Source organism: Oryzias melastigma, linkage group LG8 (genome assembly GCF_002922805.2).
Source record: "Oryzias melastigma strain HK-1 linkage group LG8, ASM292280v2, whole genome shotgun sequence".
NCBI lineage: Eukaryota > Metazoa > Chordata > Actinopteri > Beloniformes > Adrianichthyidae > Oryzias > Oryzias melastigma.
The window spans coordinates 5,367,127-5,394,118 of record NC_050519.1 but is presented as its reverse complement, the minus strand read 5'-3'; the positions used below and the strand labels follow the sequence as shown (position 1 = coordinate 5,394,118).

At 40.3% G+C, this 26,992-nt stretch overlaps 3 protein-coding genes across 6 annotated transcripts in view; all 3 read left to right on the top strand.

The window, feature by feature from the left end:
• The first annotated feature begins 1,282 nt into the window (after positions 1 to 1,282).
• Positions 1,283 to 19,612, top strand: znf652 (zinc finger protein 652). 4 transcript variants are annotated; one of them, XM_024272110.2, is made up of 6 exons: positions 1,283 to 1,456; positions 6,146 to 7,529; positions 8,627 to 8,774; positions 9,045 to 9,160; positions 11,033 to 11,177; positions 16,667 to 19,612. In XM_024272110.2, exons 2-6 carry the CDS (start codon positions 6,546 to 6,548, stop codon positions 17,278 to 17,280), a joined length of 2,007 nt encoding a protein of 668 aa, XP_024127878.1. In that variant the 5' UTR covers positions 1,283 to 1,456; positions 6,146 to 6,545; the 3' UTR covers positions 17,281 to 19,612. The 4 variants fall into 4 exon arrangements, with proteins under 4 accessions (XP_024127878.1, XP_024127875.1, XP_024127876.1 ...); XM_024272107.2 differs by having other exon boundaries at positions 1,283 to 1,625; XM_024272108.2 differs by having other exon boundaries at positions 1,283 to 1,657.
• A 2,404-nt stretch (positions 19,613 to 22,016) lies between these two features.
• On the top strand, positions 22,017 to 24,095 carry phospho1 (phosphoethanolamine/phosphocholine phosphatase 1). Its single transcript, XM_024271312.2, has 2 exons — positions 22,017 to 22,217; positions 22,876 to 24,095. The coding sequence occupies exons 1-2, from the start codon at positions 22,084 to 22,086 to the stop codon at positions 23,678 to 23,680; spliced, it is 939 nt and encodes a 312-aa protein (XP_024127080.1). The 5' UTR covers positions 22,017 to 22,083; the 3' UTR covers positions 23,681 to 24,095.
• A 1,339-nt stretch (positions 24,096 to 25,434) lies between these two features.
• Positions 25,435 to 26,992, top strand: part of LOC112146386 (116 kDa U5 small nuclear ribonucleoprotein component) — a gene marked incomplete in the record, with an annotated part of 17,379 nt that continues 15,821 nt past the window's right edge. Inside the window, 3 exon segments of the mRNA XM_024272173.2 lie at positions 25,435 to 25,621; positions 26,159 to 26,273; positions 26,356 to 26,518. Of these exon segments, the coding sequence (XP_024127941.1) occupies positions 26,169 to 26,273; positions 26,356 to 26,518 (268 nt within the window).

Here is a 26,992-nt window from a genome sequence, read left to right as displayed (position 1 = left end):
AAGTAATATGCAATTTTTAACTGATAATTACATTTACAATTTTATCATGCAGTTTGAAAATACATGCATTTGTCAATTCTTTAAAAAACTCTTAGTCTATAACACTTCAAGAGTTATTTTGAGACTTTGTATGGACTAACATAGACACTTAAGTGTTGAAATTGATAAGTGGACTTAAATCAACCTTGTTCATATTAGCAAGATTTTACAAATTGAGTTTCGTTTCATTTTTTTTTCTTTTATCTGTTTTATGTCATGGTTTATCCTGTGTATGTGGTCTCCATTAAAAGTTATTTTAAATAAACGTTGCGTGTTACTTAGACAGTTTCTCCAGAGAAGCAGTAGTCTTTTTATTTATTTATTTTTTAATTCACCTCTGAGTTTTGGGCGGGACTTGTTGATGCAGAGTAAGCCTGCCCCTATTTCCCATCATCCCTCTGGGGAGCTAGCTCTCCCGCTAGCTTACAGCCCTTCACTACCCCAGCCTAATGTCAGATACCAGATGAGAACAAAGAGATATGCAATCAGAATCATTGACTATATAAGAGAACTGGACTGAGTGAGTGTGATGTCACACATAGAAAATTCCTGACTTCCAGTTCCAGTGAAATTAAGTCAGTTTTGTAGCCATTTTTCTGCGATTTTAGTGACTGATCTGAGTCTGAGACACTATGGCAACGATGATCGCCAATCAGGTGTAAGCTTGTTCAAAGTTCCACTTCAGGAGAATCTGTCAATATAGCTTTTGAGGTGGGGCCAAGGTTTTACTGAGGCATCTAATTGGTCAGTTTATAACTTGAGTAATATGTGATAACGGAAAAAAAATATTGTGAAAAAATTAGGATTAGGAAGAATATGTTAATATAAAGGTAACAGCAAGATTCTGGCAAATAGAATGACAGTAATAGTAAGAGGGTACTTCCTGTTTGGAACACGAGAAGGGAGGGGTTTCTTGGTCCAGTTCTCTAATACAGTCAATGATAAGGTGCTTACAGCTTGCCGTAGTAGCTTCTACGTCACAGCTACAAGCTTTTTCCAATTTTGTCAACTCCTAATTCACAACTATTTGAATGAAAAGAAACTCAGAAATGCAAATTTTGAGAATTTATTTTCTCCATCATTAGAAGAATGGCTCAAGAACTTGTTAAAAACACTTCAGGAGATGGATGAAATATCACAGTCACATTTTATTTCCTTTAATACGCTGTAATATAAAATAACAAAGAGTTAACTAACATTCATAAAGCATAAACACTTGTTTGGAAAAGGCCCACGTGAACGCTTTATTCGCGGGTGACGGTGGGGGGCGGCGGCGGGACCGACTGTCCTTTTTCAAAGACGGCTCGCTTGACGGCAGTCGGGACGGCGGCGGCGCGCGCCACTTCTTCTTGGAAGGGCCACGTAGCGGAGCAGAGGACGCCGGTTGTTCTCAGAGGATTGTAACGCACTTTAGCACGTAAGGTTTCGCCCGCCCCTCCATTTTGTTAACAAACACAAATGACAGCACCGGCTTGTGTAATAAAGCAAATCTGGAGGGAGCGGAAAAAAAGTGCAACCCTGAATCTGTGCAACTCTGATTGCGCGGACGCCAGAAGAAGAAGGAGGTCGCTCTCTTGTCGACGGAGGTAAGCCAGCAAAACCGACAACAAAAACAGCGGTTCGTATTCCACATGAATGACACCCACGGGAGACGTCCGCGCGGGGCTCCGGCGTCCGAAGCAGCGCGAGCTCGCGCCGACTTTGCCACAGTGTCGAGTTGAGTGGGTTTGTCAGGAACAGCAGGCAGACAGGGGGGGTTTGTTGGGACAGCGGCGCGCAGCAAGAGGGGTACAAACAAAACAAAGCATGACACGGGTCAGTCCATTTCGCCTCATGCGGGCTCCGTCACTGTCATGCACTCTATTCCTCGTGCAGAATCGAAAATCAGCGTGACATTATTTGCTGTTTATTTGACGTTAGCTTAAAGCTAGCTAGCAACATTTCGGACGGCTGCTGGTTAAAAAAGTGAAAGTACTCTTATCGGGTTGAAGTTATTGTTTGTCAGCAAAGCTGCTCGTTTGAAGGGTTAGCTTGTGCAAGTCTGTGTGACTATTGTGCACCTAAAGTAACCTGCAGGCTGCATCACGAGCTAGCTAAGTTAGCTTGTCATGTGTATTCAGGGTATCTAAAGACAGTCGCTAGCTAGCTAAGTAGCTTGAGTTGACCAGGCCTGCTTATGCTATTCGCTGTACAGTGATGCTTTTTAGTGTTAACCCTTTGTTTTCCTCTCTAAAACTATTTTATTTATATATATATATATATATTTATTACCAGAACTCTTTTTAATTCCTACCTGTATTTAAACATGTATACTTGTTTTAGTCTTTTTGTTTTTATTGGAAGTAATTGACCTGTGTGGGTTTTGACATAGTCCTGTGCAAGAATGAGACAAAAATAATGGGGGAGGAGTTGACTCCTCAGCTTTTTTCGTAATACTCTAAACGATCTGCATGACCCAAGGTACTGCTCCATGACCCAATTAAGAGCTTAGGGGCCAAATACCAACAGAGAGGCCTGCAGTACCCCCTGCACAGAGAACTGGTTAAGGTCTTATGAGTTTGGACACAGTGAGGAATGTGCACCTTCACATGCTCCTCCACCAAATTTTTGAAGGGTAAAGCTCTTTAGTGTCCAGACGAAGGAGGTTGTGTAGATTTGATGGGTTCAGGGACAGAGTTGAAGATGAAAACATGTTGTTTTTACTTCTTTTTTTTCAGACGTATGTAAAGAAAATTGTATTTCTTGGTTCAAATTGTTGTGAATCCGGAGCAGACGGAAAAATTCTGTTTGCTAAAGAGCGTATTTGTGATGCTAAAAAAGGAAACTGGACGGGCAACAAGCTTCCTGCTCTGCTCCATTCTGATGCCTCCACTTTTAATCCAAATCCTTCCCTTCCCCTTCATTTAGCCCTCCAAACGGAGAGTTATGAAAAAATATAGTCTCATGTTTCGTTTGATGACGTTACCTATAATCGCCAATCTGCTAGCGTTAGACAACAGAGGTTTTATAACTTTTAAAAAAAGTCATGCTACAACAAAAAGTCATTACGTACATGGTTCGGAGCACTTAGTGTGACGTGATTTACCCTCTCAATTGAGGACTTCTTATCCCTCCGTTTGGAGGGTGAAATTTAAAAAATTAATTTTCTGAACATGATTTGAACTTAAACTGTCCTTTCAAGTGGAGGGGAAGGGAAGAATTCGGATAGGAAACCAGATCCATATACTAGAACGAGTGTAAACAGAGAGCTCTCAGTTGTGGCTGATGGGAAGTGGGAGAAGTTAGCTCAGTCCCGCCCACAACTCCGAGCCGGTTCCCACTCTATAGATACTAGCTCCTAGAAAACCACAGTTTTTTTTTTTTTTTGGGCTGTTGTTATTATGTATTTATGTGCGACCAGCACGAAAACTGAAGTCCCATTAGTTGTACCACACCTAGGTGTGTGTAATGTGTTCTCCACAGTTTACTCACCCCCTGGGGGAGTGGTGAGCAGCAGACACAGCCGCACTCAGAAACCCATCCATCCATCTTCTTGGCCGCTTTGTCCCTTTCGGGGTCGCGGGGGTGCCGGAGCCTATCCCGGCTGCTGATGGGCGAAGGCGGGGTACACCCTGGACAGGTCGCCAGTCTGTCGCAGGGCCGCACTCAGAAACCGTTAGGTGTATTCAACCCCAGCCGTAACCATAATCCCAGCGCTATTCCTTCCTTCAGTTCTGTGCAGCCAAGAAACAAGTCCAGCCATAGCCGCATGTATTTAAAAATTATGTTCTGATAGTTACTTTATTATTTTAGCTTAAAACAGCAAAATCATAGTTAAAAGACTTCTTAAAACGCTTAGAAAATAGCTCAAAGAGGATCAGAGTGGATCTAGAAAGATCTCAATTGCATTGCTGTTATGATAGCCAAAACGTTGACACTAAAATATTGATTTTTGGGTTAATTAGTCTATATAACACGTCTACAATACACATCTAAGCTACTCAAAAATCCTTCCTGTATAAATCTAGCTTTGTGACTTATTTTTACATGAATTAAGTTTTGTTTTCTCAGCACATTTCTGAAAGTTTTGCTGGGAAAAAAAGTGTTTTCTCAACAGGTTTTATTTCTCCTGTCAGTGTTGAGTGGATTAGTCAAACGGCCTGTCAGAGACTGTCATTTTCTTTGTGTGCCAGGATGCAACTTTAAGCCTTAAAGCAGTTTAAAATTAAGGGTTTTCTGGCTGTCGCTGCTTTCGGGAGCTCTGACCTCGAATTCTAACAAGTACGCTAACCGTCATTGATATTGAGCGCTCTCTGCTTTTACGACATTCCCACATCAAAGGGAGTGCAGCTTTTTCACATCGAGTGAAACCCAAAAATGACTCATCACTGGTGGTGATAACGGTTATTCAAGTGGAGCTAGTCTTACTCTGCTTTTTTTTTTTTTTATATTCATTACGGTTTTTGACAGCAGGCTGGTTGTGAGGAGCGGTTTAAATATTTAAATATTATTCTGAGATGTCTGGGCTTGAAAGGAAGTGTAAACAGGCGATTGCTTGTTAACGCAGTCTCTTATTTTCTGGTGCAGTTTACATTGCTCTGTCATCTATACACAGGATAATCTGCTAGGCTTTGTGTCTAGGACAACCACGTGAGTTAAGTTGGTCCGTCAGAGGCGAGCTCTCCCTCCCCCTGTGGTTCTAATGCTCCCATCGGTGTTTTTCAGTTCTTAGAGAGGATCCAAGTCTAGATGGGAGCGCTTTTGTTCAATCTTATACACCATATTTAAAATATAAAGAGAAGAAAGGATCAAATAGAGGAAATTGTTATAGCGACTTCTTTTTTTGTTGCCGTTACCCCTACAAAGTGCATTTTATCCTAATTTGTTCTCTTAGTCTATACTGAAGATTGAACCCTTGACCTTCTGTTTACTAACCCACTACACTACAGCTTAGGGAAGTTTAAAAGTAACCTAAAACTTTAAAAAGTTTTAGATTTCATTCTTGTATCCTGACTGTCATGTCGAATAAAATAATTCATTTTTCAACATTTTCTTGAACACTTTTGCAATCTTTTGTCCCCCAAACAAACATGCAAAGTAGATATTATCTGTTTTAGAGAATGTTGTTGCCGTAGGTTTGCTTTTTTTTATTTTTGCCTCCAACCCCGACGGTTATTTAACATTGAAGCATAAGAAGTAGTTAGATGTATAAGAGAGGATGTTTGCTGTTTCCAAGAAAGGAAATGCGCCCTTTGTTTTCTGCTTAGAGAGGTTTTCTAGCAAAGCAACCGCCCTCCTGCACACGGCGAGCGTTGAGCGGGCTGTCGGAGGTCAAGTTGACACCTTGAAGGATAAATGCAGACAAAAGCCATGATAGTACAGATGATAAAGCAGTTAAATATTCCTATTTTGCATTGTTATTTTTTCTATTTTGTCATATCGAATTATAATGATGCAGAATAAGTAGCACATACGCTCCACTGTCAGGTAGACCTACAGTTTCCTGTGGTTGTATTTGCAATACAAGCTCCAGCGTTGTGGTTACACTACGCTCTCTAACAGTCAATGGGAAATGTATGCATTTATGTCGTCTTCAGCAGACGTCTGCTTGATCAGAGCCTCTCCGGTTTTTTGAAAGCTTTTTGAATATTTTCTATCGTCCATATTGATGAGTTTGAGAGACTTAAAGCATTTTTTTCAATTGAGGTAAGTTTTTACAAACAAGAGGATTCAGTTTCTGATTTAAATGCAGTGAAAGGATTGTATTTAGTTCTCCTTTTGTCTCAATGGTTGAATTTCTGTTTGTGATTTTTATTAGCTTAAATTGTGGTTGAAATTAAAGTGTTGACTTTGGTAGTGAAGTGGTTCTCTTTTGTGGTTTAGAGATATTTAGAAAGCACAGTTGCTGAAATTGTATTTACTCACGTTTTCATTTCTGAAAGCTGTTACAACTCCCACAGGCAGAACAGAAAGGTTTGTGGGTGGCTGCAGCAGTCACAGCGTGAAACCCGACTGTACGGCTACGGTTTCAGGTCACAGAATCGCAACTGAATCAAAAGAAGCGGAAGAGAATCTTCTAAAATCTCATCTTTAATCCTTCCTGTTTTTTTCTGTCATGTTTTTACAGGTAATTCACAGTAAATGGCTGTTCAGGAAAGACCGGGGTCCTTTCAGCAGCGTCCATCAGCTCTCCTTTGGTCACTTCATAGTGTGAAGAAGTTAAGGTTGCACCCAGCTGGAGCCCTCAAAGGACTAAACCCGGATTTATAAAAGGAGAATTCTAAACACATGGAGCAAGATTTGGGACATTTTTTATGTCTGTCCGACTGTTTTTCCTGCCTTGGACATCATGGATGCTCTTTTTGAATCCGGTTGACTGTCACTTGCCTCATCCCCTCCTTCCTGTCTCGACAGTACGGGGGTGGGGGGTTGGCTCTGCATCCCCTTCCCCTCCTTGCAGACAAAGCTAGTCCCGTTTGGCATTATTTATTTATTTTTTGTGCTCCCATCCACTTCTTTAGGTCTCCATGAAATCCTGCCAGAGCCTAAAGGAGGAGGTTTCTGTTCCCAGCCTTGGCGGGATGTCACAGGAGGAGGGGGGGCACAGGGCTCCGGTGTCCCAGACTTATTTTCATCCCTCCAGCCAAGACCTGGAGCTGACGGAGAAGGTGTACAAAAGGGAGGTTGGTGGTAAACCATACTCTGTGTTAGTGGACACCAAAATGGCGGCCCGGGGAGATCACGGTCTGGGCCAGCTGTCCTCTCAACACACCCCCCCACAGCAGTACTTCAGAGAGGGACAAGAGGCGGGAACACAGGGGTCGCGTACGGGCAACGAAACGTCCTCTGATGACACCGACAATGAGGACGAAGACGATGGAGAGGAGGAGGGCTACAAGCGTGAGCAGATCATTGTGGAGGTGAACCTGAACAACCAGACGCTCCACGTTTCCAAAGGAGACAACAAAACTGGAACCTCAGCAGACGACTCGGAGAGAGCTGGAACTGACGAAGAGGATGACGGGGAAGAAGAAGATGACGAGGACGATGAGGACAGTCCTATCGAACAAGAAGACGACGACGATGACGAGGAAGAGCTCGGAAGCGAAATAATACGGTCCAAAAGAACCCGCCGAAGTGCTGGCGGCTTGTCCGCCACCAACCAGCCGCGGAGGAAAAGCCTCCGAACGTCTCTGAGTGCAACCGGTGCCGGAATGACCACCAGGGGGCGACGGAAGCACATCGAAACTCCAAAGAGCAAGCGAAGGTCAACCAGGGCAGCGCCCTCTCCTGCTGGCTCCGCAGCGGCGGGAGGGAAGACGGAAATGGAGGAGAAAGAGATGCTGGCCTGTGAGAAGTGTCCGAGAGTCTTCAACACGCGCTGGTACCTGGAGAAGCACATGAACGTCACCCACAGGCGCATGCAGATCTGTGACAAGTGCGGCAAGAAGTTCGTCCTGGAGAGCGAGCTGGCACTTCACCAGCAGACGGACTGTGAGAAGAACATCCAGGTAATGCAAAGATCTCTCGTTTCACCCTCAAGTAAATAAGTCTAGTACCAACATGAAGTGTGTTCAAAGTAGAGTTTTGAAATTGCTTTAATGCTTGCATGTTCTCCTCCTGTATCCTCCAGGAAGTCCAGATTTATCCTACAGTCCAAAAACAGACCTCAGAGGATAGACATTTATTGAACACTCTAAAACTTCATTTTTAAAGCTCTAAAACCATAACTTTTTAACAGAATTATGAAGTAGATATTTAGCATTATATGTGATAATGCTTGTGTGAATACTGTAAGCTGAATTTGGCCACTGAAGATGCTGAAATTGATAGCTGAAATTCTGAAGCAGAAGCTAAAATATTACCTACATGCCAAATTAGCCTAAAAAACATCAACAAAAAAAACTTGGTTAGCTAAAACTGCTAGCATGTAGCTTAAATATCAGCTAGACTCCAAAATAGCCTAAAAAATCTTAGTAAATTCCAAAAATTATCCAAAACAGCTACCATAATGCTCATTTTTAAAACTTTTAAACCATAACTTTTTAATATAATTATGTATAATAAAAAGGCAGGAATATTATTCCAGAATAAATCAACTTAAATCTCTGTTTTACTCTCCATAAGAAAAATCTTTAGTCAAAATTATAGAAGTGAGAAATAAGCGCAGGATAACATCGGGCCATTAAAACATAAAATAAAATGTTCTGGAGGGCCGGATCCGGCCCCCGGGCCTTGACTTTGACATGTGTGCTCTAAACGGTCCTGAGGTGTGAATGTGAGTCTGTGACCTGTTCAGGGTGACCCTGCCTTCCACAGGTCCAGAAACCCTTTCACCCCGACAGGGTTCTAGTGATGGACGGATGGTTTTGATGTGTGACATGAAACATCTTTTCAGCCAGATTTTAGACCTTTTAAAACGTCTTAAATGTTTTCCAACAGGCTCAAAGTTTCAATGAATCCATTCAAACATGTTTTTCATTTTTATTTGCTCTAATTTTCATTCAGTTCAAAAATCCCACTTCTTGGTGATTCTTTTTACTGCCAGGAGAGGGCGCCAGAGTTTAATAACTCATGATTGTTTCTACTGTCTTTTGCTGTTTTCCAGTGTGTTTCCTGCAACAAGTCCTTCAAAAAGCTGTGGTCGCTGCACGAGCACATAAAAATCGTGCATGGTTATGCAGAGAAGAAGTTCTCATGTGAAATCTGTGAGAAGAAGTTTTACACAATGGCTCATGTCCGTAAGCACATGGTTGGTAAGTTGAGTCTCTATTTTTTGGCATTCCTTCATGACCTTAATCCAGGAGGAATAAGCCACCAGAGTTTTTAAATCCTAACAATACAATATTCACAAATACATGCCTCATAGTTTGACTTTACACATAAATTCAAAGGTGCTTTCATTGATTTTTCTCTGGATGTTCTGTCCATCAGCTCCTACATTACCTTGTTTTCATTTAAAACCCCAGATTGTTTTTCTGCCAGGTATCTGCTTCTCTTTGATCAGTCTCTTCCTCCATCTGCAGCTCACACAAAAGACATGCCATTCACCTGTGAGACGTGCGGGAAGTCATTTAAGCGCAGCATGTCTTTAAAAGTTCATTCTCTGCAGCACTCGGGGGAGAAACCCTTCCGCTGTGAGGTGAGGCGAGGCGCTCCCATCACGGTTTCTCTGTGTTTGTGGGTGGGTGGGCTACAGATGTTCTAAACCAGCAGACACTCCAGATGCTTTCCACATGAAAGAAACAGATTTAAGGTCCTTGAAACCTTTTAAAATCCAAAAGAATGTCTTTAAAACTATACATTTTCCAGGGCAAGATCTGAACCAGCAGTAGAGTAGATGTTTCTCACAGCAGCGCCCTGAAAACAACAATCGTTGCTTTACGTTCGTCTGCGGCTCATCGGTTCCTTCATTTATAATCTGATTACGTTATGTGACGACCGGCTGTTTTGGTCCAGTCGTTCCACTTCGAGCACAGATTGTATTCAGACTGAGAAATCTCAAAGGGAATCAAAGCTGATTGGAAACAACCGAGACGACCTCAAAAGATGAGTCCAAGAGCGGTTCCTGGTTGTGGACCAGGGTCTGGTTGGGTTTATTCAGTCTGAAAATTGTGGTCAACTGTGGTTCACTTTAAGCCAGGGGTCCCAAACTACGGCCCGCGGGCCGGATCCGGCCCTCCTCCACATTTGGCCCGGCCCCCACTGTTTAGGCTAAATTAGACATTTTCCCAGTTTTTTAGGCTAATTTGGCATTTAGCTAATATTTCAGCTACATGCTAGCTGTTTAGGCTAATATAGGCTTTTTTGTTTGTTTTTTAAGCTAATTTGGAGTTTAGGTAATATTTTAGCTTTATGCTAGCTGTTTTGGCTAATTTAGACATTTTTCCAGTTTTTTAGACTAATTTGGCATTTAGCTAATATTTCAGCTACATGCTAGCTGTTAAGGCTAATATAGTCTTTTTTCAGTTTGTCAGGCTAATTTGGCATTTAGCTAATAGTTCAGCTACATGCTAGCTGTTTAGGCTAAATTAGTTTAGGACATAATTTTTGCAGTGTAGCAGCAGATCATACTGAGAGCTCTCTGTTTACATGCTCTTCTGCTAGCTTTTACACCCCCAACCTAACATTAGTGGTGCAACAAAAATGGCGAACACCACAAGAACATGTTAAAAGCAAGATTTTAAAATGCAAAGAAATACTTTTAAGATTAAGATAAAACCTAAACAGAAAAGTAGAAGCTTCTTTTATGTATCAAAATAAATAAAATTTGTTACTTTCTCTCTTTTGTTACATCGTAAATGTATTAACATTTAAGAATAGAAAACATAAAATCAAGCATTTCCTCCCAGTGCGATCCGATTTGTACTTTTCCAGTGATTGTTGAGCTTAGCTCTTACTTCCTTACAGGATTAAATCTCACTTCACCAGAACAAGAAAAGTCCTTTTATTCCTTCATAAATATGTTTGCGCTTTCTAACTATGTTAACCATCTCTGACCGGATGAAGCAGGAGTGTTGATGAAGGGGTGTTTTGCTCTTTCCACAGGCATGTTTGATGTAGTGGAGAGAACATTTGAATGGGTGGAGTTCCTCTAATTAAATGTTTGAAGTTATCCACACTCTGTAATGTCAGGATGGGCTTTTTAAGGGGTCTCTTAGCATATAGCCCATTAATCTGTGTGGACTTACCTTGACGTGCTTGTGAGCTTTTTTTTTAGTGTTTAATCAGGTGGTGCCACCGAGTTATAAATACCTCACCTCAGGAAAAAAAAAAAAAAAACAGACTGAGAAAGCTTTGCAGTTCAAACATTCAGTGTTTAAGTAGGCCAGAGGCATTATCAGGGTTGTTCAATAGTCCCTTGATAAGCTGTTATATATAGAATACTTTAAACAATGCTGGAAAGTTTTATTTCTAATATCCAAAATATTCAAATGTATTTTGAAGTTGTTTTTTATATGATTGTGCATCTGTGTTTGTAACAACTTTCCATCTTTGCGTTCCCCTGCGGCAGAACTGTGATGAGCGCTTCCAGTACAAGTACCAGCTGCGCTCCCACATGAGCATCCACATCGGACACAAGCAGTTCATGTGCCAGTGGTGTGGGAAGGACTTCAACATGAAGCAGTATTTCGACGAGCACATGAAAACACACACAGGTGAGAGCAGAGTTTGGCTTCCAGCTTCAATCAATACGTAATCTTTGGTAAATAAAGCCGCGACACAGTTGGACCCAAAGTACAGCTGATGCGTTTCTGCAGAACTGATGGGATTCGGCGTTGCTTCATACCAAAGATTTGCAGCCTGATAAAGTGACATTTTTGAAATTGTTATTCTTTTGGGTGCCGAATTATTGTGTTAATCGCAATTAATTAATTACAAATTAGCGTTTTTTTTTTCTTTTTTTTTGTCAGACTTTCCATATATATAATAAAATAATTAACTATTTATAAAGTATTAGTTATTTATGTGAACTCTTTTTGAGTTGATCTCTGAGGCTCCGCCTTTCGCTCCTTGTGGGTGCCGCCCATTTCATGATGTCATCTTAGAGGCAGGCTCTGCAACGTGTTTTCGCCCACCAAAACAAATAACATCTGCACTTTTGCAAAGATGGATGTGCGTATTGAAGATATAGGATGAAAGTGTTTTGCTTCTCATCGCTAGCTCAGTCCACAGAGAAGGTGTGCATTTGTTAGCCTGGGGGCGGAGCTTGCACCTCAGACTCTTCCCGAAAGGGGCTGTTCTCACTTCTCTACGTCATATTGTGAGGACCCGCTTGTTTTTATGTGTTGGAAGGGGCTGGTGCTCAGAGAGCAGGGTTTTAGGAAGGATCACTGATGTGTGAATGAATCAAAATACCACTTTTGGGAGGTTTTTTTAAGAGGAATCAACATTATAATACATTTAAAAGCTAAAAAAAAGTGGATTTTGCACGATTTAAGACCTTTTAATTTCTAACTAAGGTCTAACTGTTTACTCACATTAACATTTTATTTAAACTCTGCTAAAAACGTATCTTACATCACTCTCGGTGCGGGTGTTGTTTTAAAGAAACCAGACAGAACATGTAACTTTTTAAATCCACACCCAGCAGCCAATCAGAATCGAGTATTCCCCCAGGGCATTTTATAATAATGTATTTGAACATATATATTCTGGTATTAATAAGTAGTTTGTGGTCAATATTTTTTGGATTACTCAGAAAGATGATCCAACTGTTTTTTTGTTTTGTTTTTTTGTGTTAACTTACAGCTTTTGTTCTTTTTTTCCCCTAATTGTGTGTAATTGATTAAAAAAATCCTCTTTGTTGGTGTAAAATTAAAGGTTGGAAGTTTTTAAAATAATAAAACTAATAAAACTTCCCAAGTTTTTTTTTTTAGTTGTATTTTGATCTTTTACTGTGCCACAATGTCACAAATTTAAATGAAAATACCTCAAAATGAGGCTTTTTCACAGCGGTAATTAGGTTTGGTTAAAAATAGATTGATTAATTAATGAATCACATGACAGCATTAGTTATTCTAGTCATTTATGACTCTTTTCTGAAGATAAATAAAATAAGTTGTGAATTTTTATCCTTTTGAAAAGACAATAAGACGAATAATTTAAGGCTTTGAAAACGGTTTCAAGCTTCTCTAAACTCTCACAGCCAGTCAGGCGCGTCCTATAAAAAGACAGACTCTTTTTCTCTCTTTTTTTTTGCAATGAGAGAGATGTTTTACATCAAAGAAGAGCTTTGCATATATTTCAGCTTTTAATGACTACCCAGTCACATGTCGTTTTTTTTTTTCTTTTTTTTGGTCCTTCTGGCTTTCTGTCCACACTGCTCTGCTATTTCCAAGAACAAACTGAGCAGTGATGTCGTGGGCGGACACACCACACTCACTTGGCCCCCTCAGTTATATTTGCGATGTGTAATTACGCTACCCTCTAGTCTTCTTACATTTACTGACAAATTTAGCCTCATCCAGGAGGAGACACACCCAGCCGTGCTCTGTAATAGACGGCAGAAATGTCGTACAGCCGGAGTCTGGATTCCCATGAGTGAACGCAACAGTTCCAGACTCCGGCGCATTCGCTGTCACCTTTTTAAATTCTCTTGTTGTGGAGGAGCTTCACACATAACATGCCAGAATAAGAGCCCTTCAGCAGCCTGTTAATAGATGGCTGTGTGGGTGGTAACAGGCACATTCAGTGGCTCCATAGAGGGAGGTTAATGAGAGCGGCATTCCAACCGAGCTGCTGTTGTTCACTTTCACATCTTCTCTGCTCAAAGTGTGAATTGTAATGGCTTCCTGCGGGCTGAGTGGGTTGACAGTAAAGACCTTTAATTCAAGATGGCAGCGTATTTGCATTTTTACAACGGAGCTGTAAAGGGAATATTTCTGAAAAGCTGATTATTTAAAGTTTGTCGATGTACAGAAAAGGCGATGAAATCATGTTATTTTCTCTCTGGCTGTTTATTTCTATTGTCTTTTTAAAAATTACTGTATTTTCAGCACCTGAAATCCTTCATTTTTTAAACTTTGAGTCCCTTTATATGAATTCATTCTGCAGCAAACATGGTTAGGTGTTATTGTGAATTTACAAACATCTTGTAGATTTTTAACAGTACTATTTTGTTTCTTTGAAACAGGCCACTGTGTTCTGATTGGCTGTTGACCTTGTCAGTCATTCTCTGTGTTGTGTCTTCTGTAAAGGATGCGTTCTTTTTTTATACTATGAAACTGGACTTACTTTTCTATGAAGGTTTAAACTTTGAAAATTGTGAAAATGTTTGTGTCTGTGTGAGAAAAGCGTATAAATTGTGTAGTTAGGGGTTTTGATTTCACCTATCGCAGGTTACATTTTGAACTTAACTCCTAAACGAGGGAGCGCTGTACTTAAACGATAGGGACTTAGTGTCATAACAGTTACGTCTGTTTTTTTTTTTTATGTGTTGCAAACGAGGTTAGGAGTTGCATGGATTCTGAACACTTCAAACATGGCTAGCGTTTAGTGCAGGGGCAATGAGTTATTTAGGCCAGGGTTCCCCAAACTACGGCCCCCGGGCCGGATCCGGCCCTCCTCCACATCTTTCCCGGCCCCCCAAACTGTTTTGGTTAAATGAAACATTTTTCTAGTTTTTTAGGCCAATTTGGAGTTTAGCTAATATTTTAGCTACATGCTAACTGTTTAGGCTAATACAGTTTTTTTAGGCTAATTTGTAGTTTAGCTAATATTTTAGCTTTATGCTGGCTGTTTTGGCTAAATTAGACATTTTTTTTCAGTTTTTTAGGCTAATTTGGGGTTTAGCTAATATTTCCGCTACATGCTAGCTGTTGAGGCTAATACAGTTTTTTTAGGCTAATTTGGAGTTTAGCTAATATTTCTGCTACATGCTAGCTGTTTAGGCTAATATATGTTTTTTAGGCTAATTTGGAGTTTAGCTAACATTTTAGCTACATGCTAGCTGTTTAGGCTAAATTAGACTTTTTCCAGTTTTTGGACTTACTTGGCATTTAGCTAATATTTCAGCTTCATCCTAGCTGTTTAGACCAATATAGGCTTTTTTTTCAGTTTGTCAGGCTAATTTGGCATTTAGCTAATATAGCTTTATGCTAGCTGTTTATGCTAATATAGGCTTTTTTTATTTTTTTTAAGCTAATTTGGAGTTTGGGTAATATTTTAGCTTTATGCTAGCTGTTTTGGCTAAATTAGACATTTTTCCAGTTTTTTGGACTTACTTGGCATTTAGCTAATATTTCAGCTACATCCTAGCTGTTTAGGCTAATATAGGCTTTTTTCTAGTTTTTTAGGCCAATTTGGAGTTTAGCTAATATTTTAGCTACATGCTAACTGTTTAGGCTAATTCAGTTTTTTTAGGCTAATTTGTAGTTTAGCTAATATTTCCGCTACATGCTAGCTGTTTAGGCTAATATAGTTTTTTTAGGCTAATTTGGAGTTTAGCTAATATTTTAGCTACATGCTAGCTGTTTAGGCTAATACAGTTTTTTTAGGCTAATTTGTAGTTTAGCTAATATTTTAGCTTTATGCTGGCTGTTTTGGCTAAATTAGACATTTTTTTTCAGTTTTTTAGGCTAATTTGGGGTTTAGCTAATATTTCCGCTACATGCTAGCTGTTGAGGCTAATACAGTTTTTTTAGGCTAATTTGGAGTTTAGCTAATATTTCTGCTACATGCTAGCTGTTTAGGCTAATATATGTTTTTTAGGCTAATTTGGAGTTTAGCTAATATTTTAGCTACATGCTAGCTGTTTAGGCTAAATTAGACTTTTTCCAGTTTTTGGACTTACTTGGCATTTAGCTAATATTTCAGCTTCATCCTAGCTGTTTAGACCAATATAGGCTTTTTTTTCAGTTTGTCAGGCTAATTTGGCATTTAGCTAATATAGCTTTATGCTAGCTGTTTATGCTAATATAGGCTTTTTTTATTTTTTTTAAGCTAATTTGGAGTTTGGGTAATATTTTAGCTTTATGCTAGCTGTTTTGGCTAAATTAGACATTTTTCCAGTTTTTTGGACTTACTTGGCATTTAGCTAATATTTCAGCTACATCCTAGCTGTTTAGGCTAATATAGGCTTTTTTCTAGTTTTTTAGGCCAATTTGGAGTTTAGCTAATATTTTAGCTACATGCTAACTGTTTAGGCTAATACAGTTTTTTTAGGCTAATTTGTAGTTTAGCTAATATTTTAGCTTTATGCTGGCTGTTTTGGCTAAATTAGACATTTTTTTTCAGTTTTTTAGGCTAATTTGGGGTTTAGCTAATATTTCCGCTACATGCTAGCTGTTGAGGCTAATACAGTTTTTTTAGGCTAATTTGGAGTTTAGCTAATATTTCTGCTACATGCTAGCTGTTTAGGCTAATATATGTTTTTTAGGCTAATTTGGAGTTTAGCTAATATTTTAGCTACATGCTAGCTGTTGAGGCTAATACAGTTTTTTTAGGCTAATTTGGAGTTTAGCTGATATTTCTGCTACATGCAAGCTGTTTAGGCTATCATAGGCTTTTTTTGTTTTTTAGGCTAATTATGAGTTTAGCTAACATTTTAGCTTTATGCTAGCTGTTTTGGATAATTTAGATTTTTTTGATTTTTTTTTCTGCTAATTTGGCACTTCGCTAATATTTTAGCTATCAGCCTCAGCGTTTTCACCTATCAGCTCCAGTGTTTTTACCTATGAATTTAAGCATCTTCCGCTATTAATCTATTGCAGTTAATGCTAAATATCTAGTTTTTAAAATGTTTTAGAATTATTTTTTCTTGGAAGATTGTAGAAATTAATTATTTAAAATTTGGCTATGTGTGGCTTTCTGGAAAACCATAAATCTTTACATTCAGGCTGTGATTGTTACACTTTTTCTGTTAGCCTACAAACTGACCTCGGCCCCCCATCAGAGAAGAAAACAGTTTTGTGGACCTCACTAGAAAACGTTTGGGGTTCCCTGGTGTAAAGGACTCTGATTTGTTGAAGCTGAAGTGAGATTGTTTTAACTTGTTAATGAACATTTAAAGTAACCATTTATTGAAATTTACTGAAAATGAGATGATAAATGTACAATTTATTCTGCATTCCTCACTTGTGATCTGGTGCACCCTGTAATGCAGAATAAGAGTTTCGCACTAATATTTTCTGTTCTGTCTGTGCAGGAGAGAAGCCGTTCATTTGTGAGATCTGTGGGAAGAGCTTCACCAGCCGGCCCAACATGAAGCGCCATCGCCGCACACACACGGGCGAGAAGCCGTACCCGTGCGACGTGTGCGGCCAGCGTTTCCGCTTCTCCAACATGCTCAAAGCCCACAAAGAGAAGTGTTTCCGGGTCACCAGCCCCGTGGTTCTGCAGACTAGTGGACCTCCCGTGCCTGTCCGCATCTTTACAAATGCCTTCTCCTCCTCTTCCTCCTCCGCCTCCGGCCCCGGGCCCTCCGCCGTCACCCCGCCCACCACCTCTGCATCTCTGGCGTTGGGTCTCAGCCCGTCGGGAGGATCCATTTCCCCGCCGAGCGCCATCGGACACACCTTTTCCCACGTGCAGCTTCACTCGGCCCCCTCCCTCCATCATTCCCATCTGGCAACGACCCAGCAGCACCTGGCGAGCACGCCATCCCACCATCACCTGGCCGTGCCCCCTGTCTCCCACCTGCCCCCGCCCCCAGCTCTGTTTAAGAGCGAGCCGCTGAATCACTGTGGGCACGAGGACAGCAGCTACCTGCATCACATGACCCCGCACGACAAGGGCCCCGGAGCGCCACAGCACCACTAAGCTGCTCACTTCGCCTTGTTCCTCATCGTCGCTTAGCCCTTGTGTGTCTGCAACACGTGGAGAAGGATCTGGATGCAGACAGAGTCCAGTACTCTAACACTGTAGTGTTGAAGCTGCCGCTCACTGCGCTGCTTAACTAGAAAGAACTCATTACTAAAGTAGTGACGCATCTATTCAGTCTGAGGAGGCTTTTTATCGTCGACATGCCTTTCTTCTGTCTAATAGATAAAACAAATCTGTGAATGTTAATTCAAACTAATCCTCCCCCTGGTGCAGATGTTCACGTAAAACCTCAACATTAAACCCAAAACCGTCATCTTCATCTGTCCGGACGGATTTATCAAAAGCTGCTGATAGAAGACGACATACGGAATTGTTTAGCTCTTGTTGATTCAAAGTTAGTCAGAACTTTCTGTGCAGGTCCTTCCCATAGCAATATTTCCACCCGTCTGTCAGTTCTACCAAAACCTCTGGGCCCACAGAGAAGTGTCATGAATGTTTGTACCAGGTTCTACCTGAACGCCGAGGCTTTCCTTCAGAGGAGCGACAGCAGTAGTGCAAGATGCAGTGCCATAGGCTGGAGGGGTGGACGCGAAAATAATGTCAAACGATCTGTTTTTTATTTGAACCGAGACTGAGTTTGAGGTTCATGTGGTTAAAGTGGTGCTTTCCATTCCAGTAGATAATATATTTCTTCATTTTTGCTTTCACCTTTTGACTTTTTAAAAAGTACGGAACTCTGGTTGCGCGGGATCCGTTGCGCAGGATCCGTTCCGGCTTTCCCTGCTGCAGTCGAGCGCCCCAAGCAAACGCAACTTTAAGCACACAAGCAAAACCCAGACCGCCGAGCCGCTGACGCCCCCCCGCCGGGATCAGTGCCACCTCAAGCTTTCAGTACTGTTAGTTGTACAGTTACGGATGAGATACTGCCACTGTGAGGGGCCGGACACGTGGCCCCGTCAGGATTTACCCCAACCTCCCTTCGCTGCTGTTCAAATAATACGGGTTTCCATGTCAAAGGTCATCCCACACACACACAGTCGACCCAACTGGGACCTTTTGTCATTAAAAGCTCTTACTGGGAAATGGTGCATTTTCCTTTCAGCCTATATTCCACGGTTTGAGGAGTTTTTGACCCTCTTTGATCCTACAGAGGAGCACGTGTCTAAAGCTCTTGAATGTTGCCTAAGCGGGAACGTGTTCTCTGATTATTCACTCAGTTTGAAGCTATTGAGTGGCTCAGTTTGTTAGCGCCTGATAGGAACGGTCAGGAAAGGAAGAGGGGTCACATGTGATCAAAGCAGTGGTGTGAATGGTGGCTTCCATTTGGTGTGAATGATTCGCTCAGACTGGAGGAGTTTTAAGGAAATGTGTGTTATTTGCTCTTTCTACCAAAAGCTGCTTTTCCAGAGCGCCCCATCATCGGGGACGGACGTAACGGTAAATCGGCCTCACTAGTTTCCGATTGGAGAGCTGCGATTATCCTGCCAATTCTGTGGGTCTTAATGCTGCTGCAATACTCGCTGGTTCCAGTCCTCTCTGGTTCTCTGCTGTGATTCAGCATTTTGCAGTATGGATCTTTACTTTTATTTTTTTTTAAAGCCTTTTTCATTTGTGTGTATTCTCTGCACTTTACTGCTGCGTGGGTGGGGCGCAGGGAAAGGGGGGGTTAACCATGCATTGTGGAGCAGAGTGGCCGCATGGGGAAGGGTGGAGGCGCTTACTTTTGAGTGGATGTTTTTAGGCGAGGACGGAAGGAGAATCACAGGTGGAGGTGGGTAGTGTGAAAGAGACCACAGCAAATGAAGGACATTTTCTTTTAGTTTTTTTCTTATATATTTCATAAATAATCCTTAAATTCAAATGAAAACGATGCTCCTCCTCCTGCTTTGGCTTCTTGACACTAGCCCCTCCTTGCAATGTCTTAAAGAATTCTTTTTTTTCCGTTTGTTGGGGTATTTTTTTCCATCGTGTCCCGTTTGTTCGCAGAATGATTCTCCTCCTCCTTTCTTTGTGATATAGAATGCACTTTCTACTAAAATCCTTAAGTAGTTAAGTAAAAAAAATAACATTGTATATTCTTTAAAGAGGTTTTAAAAAATCATTATACTTTCCCCTTTGTATTTTTAACCACTTAATGTAGCATTGTGTATTTTATTATTGTATCTGGTACAAAAAAAATGTGCAGCATTATAATGTCCTGGTTTGTCTATTATTTTTTTTTGTATGTTCTTTGAAAACTGAGGAGAGAAGTGAAAAAGTTGGGCCTTTTTTTGATAATGTACATTTAACTGACTGCTAACTTTGAGAAGTAAACGAAAAGTAGCCATGATGATTGCATCTTGGAGTGTTTTTATTTATTTAAAGACGAAGATCGGGGGTTGAGCGCTGCAAGGGGTTGATTGTGGGTTGCATTTTGGAAGATTGGTGCAACATTTGTGCACAATTTACTTCAGCGTTTGCTGCAATCTGATCGTTAACAAGTAAATATGTCCCTTTTTTTTTCCAAACCATGAAGTTTCCTGAAGTTAAAATGTATTTTCTCCTGTTGTCATGTGGAACTCCTCAGCCCACCTCCTTCTGCAATAATCCCGTAAGGTAGAGGAATGCTGCTGGGTAACACAGCAGAATGTGAGTCAGGCCTGGCGAGTGGGTGGTCAGGTACCAAGGCTCACTTCACGAGCCGGGGGAGATAATAACACACCGTCTGAACATCTCCATTCCCATTTGAGTTTGAAAATAGTCTGCTTCCCCAGCTGTTAGTCATTAAGCCGTGCGGCGTAGAGGAGGGAGGAGGCTTTGTCTGTCAGCGGGCAGATAAAGAGAGGAGGGCCTCGCATCATGTTTTCAGTCAGAAGCTGCTGCACTTCATTAGTGAAGATGCACCTTTCTGTGGATGCATCAGTTTAAGGCAGGGGTCCCCATTTTTTTTCTAGTGAGGTCCACAAAACTGTTTTCTTCTCTGATGTGGGGCCGGGGTCGGTTACAGGCTAACAGGCGAAGTGTAACAATCCCAGCCTAAACACAAAGATTTATGGTTTTCCAGAAAGCCACACATAGCCAAATTTTAAATAATTAATCTCTGTAATCTTCCAAGAAAAAATAATTCTAAAAACTAGATATTTAGCATTACCTGCGATAGATTAATAGCTGAAGATGCTTAAGTTGAGTTAAAAACACTGGAGCTGATAGCTGGTGATGGCTAGCTAAAATATTAACGAAGTGCAGAAAAAAAAAATTAAAAACGCCCAAACAGCTAGCATAAAGCTAAAATATTAGCTAAACTCCCAGTTAGCCTAAAAAACTAAAAAAAAAGCCTATATTAGCCTAAACAGCTAGCATGTAGCTGAAACGTTAGCTAAATGTCAAATTAGCAGAAAAAACTGGAAGATGTCTAATTTAGCCAAAACAGCTAGCATAAAACTAAAAATATTAGATAAATGCCAAATTAGCCTAAAAAATCGAAAAAATGTAAATAATTTAGCCAAAAACAGCTAGCATAAAGCTGAAATAATCGCTAAACTCCCAATTAGCCTAAAAGACATATATTAGCCTAAACGGCTAGCATGTAGCTGAAATATTAGCAAAAAGCCAAATTAGTCTAAAAACTGGAAACGTGTCTAATTTAGCCAAAACAGCTAGCATAAAGCTAAAATATTAGCTAAATGCCGAATTAGCCTTAAGAATTGAAAAAAATGTAAACAATTTAGCCGGAAACAGCTAGCATAAAGCGAAAATATTAGATAAACTCAAAATTGTCCTAAAAGACATATATTAGCCTAAACAGTTAGCATGTAGCTGAAATATTAGCAAAAAGCCAAATTAGTCTAAAAACTGGAAATGTGTCTAATTTAGCCAAAACAGCTAGCATAAAGCTAAAATATTAGCTAAATGCCGAATTAGCCTAAAAAATTGAAAAAATGTAAATAATTTAGCGGAAAACAGCTAGCATAAATCGAAAATATTAGATAAACTCAAAATTGTCCTAAAAGACATATATTAGCCTAAACAGCTAGCATGTAGCTGAAATATTAGCAAAAAGCCAAATTAGTCTAAAAACTGGAAACGTGTCAAATTTAGCCAAAACAGCTAGCATAAAGCTAAAATATTAGCTTAATGCCGAATTAGCCTAAAAATTTGAAAAAATGTAAATAATTTAGCCGAAAACAGCTAGCATAAAGCGAAAATATTAGATAAACTCAAAATTATCCTAAAAAAACATATATTAGCCAAAACAGCTAGCATGTAGCTAAAATGTTAGCAAGAAGCCAAATTAGTCTAAAAACTGCAACATGTCTACTTTAGCCAAAACAGCTGGCATAAAGCTAAAATATTAGCTAAATGCCAAATTGCCCTAAAAAAAAAACAACTTGAAACATGTCTAATTTAGCCAAAACAGTTCGAGGGGCCGGGCCAGATGTGGAGGAAGGCCGGATCCGGCCCGGGGGCCATAGTTTGGGGACCTCTGCTTTAAGGCATCCCATACTCAAACTGTAAAGCAATCCTACTTTTTTCAAAATTATGTTACTCTTTGAATAACAGAATATTTTCTTAAATATGTTTAAACATGTCTCTTACTTTCAGGATTGTAATTTTCCTTTAAGTACACATCAAGTGAACCAAAAACAGAAACATCTTTCTTGACCTGCGCAGTAAGAGGTATAATCAGGAAACAGAATATTTGCTTTTCATGCGCGCACTCTCTCTCTCCGCTTCAGTTTCCTCCCACAGTGTCATTATTCTCTTGAAAAGCGTCGTGAACGCGCAGCCCCCGGCAGGCTGCTATTAAGTGGGTTGGCTTGGATGCGCGCGCACGCTCACGGCGGTTTGGAGGCGCACATAAAAGTGCGTCAAACGCCGGCCGGTCCGCGGAATTCTACCTCCTTCTCTCAGACTGGACCGGACCTGATCGACACCGGGGAGCGGAACCAGAGCCGGTGATCCATTCATGCTCGGATTTCACGTTTATTTTAGGCTGCAAATCTAGATTAAGAGGCTGATTTAAAAAAGAAAAATGAATTCATGGCAGACAGATTAATCTGTTGACTAGTTGTTTTCTAAATATGTTGTTTTTGCTTCTTTGAATAATCGATTTTGCGTCTTTACGCATTGAATTCCGGCTCCCCGGGTGGCTGTAGAACATCTCCACGGAGTTTCTGGCGCGTATTTAATCATAAATTCGTTTAAATTGAGTCTGTAACCGTGTAAGGATGGATAAAATCGACGTTTCAGACCTCTTCAGATCAATGCGTTTCGGTTTTACGCGCACCCGGGCTCAATTTTTACGCACCGCTTCCTTTTCCATAAACCAAACTTTAAGATGGTCAACCTTTCTAAAATGTTTTTACTCGTTTCCACGCTGCATGATCTGCGTGACGCCCCTCATCCGTGGGCTCATTTACTCTCGCAGCCGGTCGCACTCTGGATGCGTTTTTTTTTCCAAACGTTTGGGGAGTAAAAAGGCTTTTTTTTAGGTCTCCTCTCCGTGTGTGGGATGCTGTGGGAAGTGTTCTGATGTTTGGCAACAGGTGCACATAGTCAGACATGTGGGTTTCAGTCTCTCTAACTGCCGTTTTGTCCCACCTCACCCTCCAGGCGCAGAGGAGCCCTTTGGTCCACGCGCGCAGACATAATGGCCTCCCACTCAGCGCGCATCAGTCCCGACAAACGCTTCCTCATCTTCTTCGACTTCGATGAGACCATCGTGGATGAAACCAGCGATGACATGGTGGTCCAGGCCGCCCCGGGGCAGTACCTGCCCAGCTGGCTGAAGGACACCTACCAGCCCGGCCGCTACAACGAGTACATGCAGCGCGTGCTGGCTTACCTGGCGGAGCAGGGGGTCACCGAGTGCGACATACGGGGCGTGATGGAGAAGATCCCCGCCACCCCCGGCATGCCCACGCTCTTCCAGTTCCTCTGTAACCGCCCCCCGCAGGACTTCGAGGTGGTGCTCGTGTCCGACGCCAACACCTTCTTCATCGAGTCCTGGCTGCGGCGCGCCGGCGCGCGCCAGCTCTTCCACCGGATCTTCACCAACCCAGCCACCTTCAACAAGGACGGCCGGCTGGTGATGCGGCCCTTCCACTCCCACGACTGCCAGCGGTGTCCCGACAACATGTGCAAGCAGGTGGTCGTCAGGGACTACGTGGCGCGCAGGACGCAGGAGCGCGGCCGCCCGTTCCAGAGGGTCTTCTACGTGGGGGACGGAGCCAACGACTTCTGCCCGGCCCTCTCCCTCGGACCACGGGACGTGGCCTTCCCACGAAGGGACTTCCCCATGCACCGGCTCATCACGGAGACCCACGAAGCCATGCCCGGGGAGTTCAAGGCGGTCACGGTGCCGTGGGTCAGCGCAGAGGAGGTGGTGCAGCGGCTGAGGAAACTGGCCGCGGAGTAATATATATAAAAAAAAAGCAAATAAAAATTAAAATATATCATTTAGAGCAATAACAATATAAAAAAAGATTAGTTTTAAAGTATAAATTCAAATTTCTCGGGTTTTAATCATGCGTAATGGAAAAAATGAATCTGATTTGTTCAGTCCAAAGAAAAATCTGAATAAAATAATTGGGCTGAGCATAAACAGACGGGTTGACAGGGTTTATCTATGCAATGAACACTTCAATACGAATTAATAAAAGTATTTTTTTTCTTGTTTTCTGCATAAACATGACAAATTAAGGATTCCATTGACAATGGGCATTACAACCAATCAGTTTGTAATTTTCTGTGTTAAGTGTTTCGTCATTGTTTTGTCTTTACTGTGTAGGCTTTGCCTATGATGCACCAGCAGGAATAAAGCCATAATGAAACACTGTGTGTGTCTGAATGATTACACCAACATAATTAATGACATAATTAATGAAGCCATTAAAAGCACAATTAAGTTTGATAACAGGAGGGGACTCTAATATTTATTTATTTTTCCATTTTGCTTGTCTGGAAGTCATTTAGGATATTACCCGCGTTTATCACAACCATAAAGTTTCCACAAGCTGTTAATTTTTATTTGGACAAGATGTTTTTTAGACTCCCTGGTGGTAAGGAAGGGAATTTATTAAAAATGTAATTAAGGTTTTATGTCTATAAAACATTTTGGTCAATATTTATCTATTGTACAAATATGAATTTACGTAGCTTGTAATCCATTTATAGGCAATTTCAACCCTGTGTTTCTGAAAATTTAACACACTGATGCTTATTTCCATCTAGTGTTTGCTGAAGGAAACTACTCACCAAGAAATTGATCAGAACCAATAATAATTCACCACAAAAGGGCGCAATAGGAGGTAGCTATGGGTAACTCCAGGAGTCAAAGTTTTAAATCCTAATCCTCAACACACCCACGTTCATCCGTACACAATTCAAGTTAGTATTAATAAACATTTAATATTATATACCAGTTATTTTTACTTTATATGTAAATATCTATCAATAATCACACACAGATTTTCAAAATTGTTATTTTTTTCTTCTTTTTTTCAGTTTGTGGGTGAATTAAAAATGTAATTTCCCCTTAAAATACATTTTTTTTCCCTCACTTTCTATTAAAAACTTTTGTATATTTTTTTATAAATACATTGATTTCTGCTTTGAATATTATTTGAGCTGGACTATATTCTACCAAAGCATCAAGTTGTTTGTGTGATCAAGTGTGTGATTTTTAGGGTGAATATAAGGTTGATTTTTAATCACTTCCCCAAACTTATATGCATTAAGGAAAATATGGTAAAATCAGTGCATAAAGTGTGAAAAGATTTGTGCTCCAGAACTAGTTTTGCTTTTTAAAACCAAGATTCTTCTGGATATTTGAGTTTTAGGTGTTTTTCAGTTTAGTTTGTAAGTAATAATAACCTTAAAAATATATTTTCATTAAATTATTTCAAGCTTAACAGAGTTCAAAGCATATATAAAAGGGTGTCCACTGTATAACATTCTCTACCAAATATGGAGAAACAAATATTAAACCAAACAAAATGTTTATGGTTCCACACAGTGGCTGCAAATACAACATCTACATTTTAAAAACATTTTTTGCTCATATTCTCACATTTATTCCAGATTTATCCGTGGAATATTATAATATAAGTTCTATCAATATTATGGGGCCACAATAGCGAGCTTGTTTGGTTAAAATTGTTCCTTTGCTGCACAAACATCCACACGCTAGGGGGCGCAAGCGTTCCTCAAATGTTGTTGCTTTTCAGTAGAAGAAGAAAGGCGGCAGTAGTTTGTCATGCGCATGGCGCTAACCGAACAACAATCTATTTTAATTTTAAAACCGGGTTTTATTTAGTTTAGAACGAACCTTTAGCAGTAGTTTTATCTTCAGTCAAAGGTAAGTGCATTCTTCTTCGTTTGTGGTCTTAAGAATGTTCGTCTGCGTTTACGGCGTGTCGTAACTGGGACGTTTATCCATTCAGTTGTATGCTAGCTAAGCTAGCTAGTTTGGTTACTAGTTTTTTGTTGTGCACATCGAGATAGCTCAATATATTCACGAAAAATAATGAAATATGTATTGATATTTAAATCATTTAATCAATTAATGATTGTATTTATAAACTTTAAGCTTAAATGTACATATTCAATTTCCTAGTGTTAGCATTAGCTCTTGTAACCGGTTAACTTATCAGTATATTATCTTTATTTTAAATAATAAAAAAACAGTGTGTTGCAAAGACATGTAGAATATATTTGAAATATTTAAACCTATAAAAATATTTTTAATCAACTTATAATTTGCTAGGCTTTATAAGATCAGTGCTACTCTGAAACATGAGGATCTGCTTTTGTTTTCTGTTGTAAAACTTTTAATTCGTTAGTTTTGATGATATATGAGTGTTTAATGATGATGAATTTATAAACTTTTGTTCAGATATTTAAGGATGGAGGCTGATCTGTATGATGAGTTTGGGAACTACATCGGTCCGGAGCTGGATTCTGATGATGATGAAGATGACGTGGAGGCAGATGACAGAGATCTAGATGAGGTACCTTTTGGGTTTCACTCATAGCTCTCTGATATGTATAGATTGGTTTCCTGAACCTTCGTTTGTCTATCTGCTTGTTCAGCGTGATGAAGACGATGACGATGAGCCTGCAGACGCCGATGATGATGCTCCAGGGATGGAGGTGGTCCTCCATGAGGATAAGAAGTATTATCCGACTGCTGAAGAGGTTTATGGGCCCGAGGTGGAAACTATTGTCCAGGAGGAAGACACACAACCCCTAACAGGTACCAGACTTTAACTTTCAGGTCAGGGATGAAGGACTTTGGGACACAAATTGTTGATTTGTGTAAAATTCATCAACTCCTACTTTTGCTTTACAAACAAAATTTTTAGGGATAAGTTGGGATGTTCTAATCCTGATCCCATTCTGAGTCTTTGATTTTGACTATCTGCGGATTTACAAATTTAGATAAAAAATGAGCAAACTTAAACAAATCCAGGTTGTCCCCTACTTTTATCATTAATCTTTCTTTATAATTTAACACTTAAACTTAGAAATTATATCAAGTAGTTTGAACAATAAAGCATAATTTGAGCAATTAGAAAAAATAGTTAACTATTATTCAGTTTAAAAAAGGTGAGTGAGTATAAATAGAATGATGAGATTTACGACTAGCTCTTATCAATATAACCGTTCATTAATTTTGGTCATTTTTAAGAGATTATAGAGGTTTTTCTTTTAATCATTTTTTCCCAGA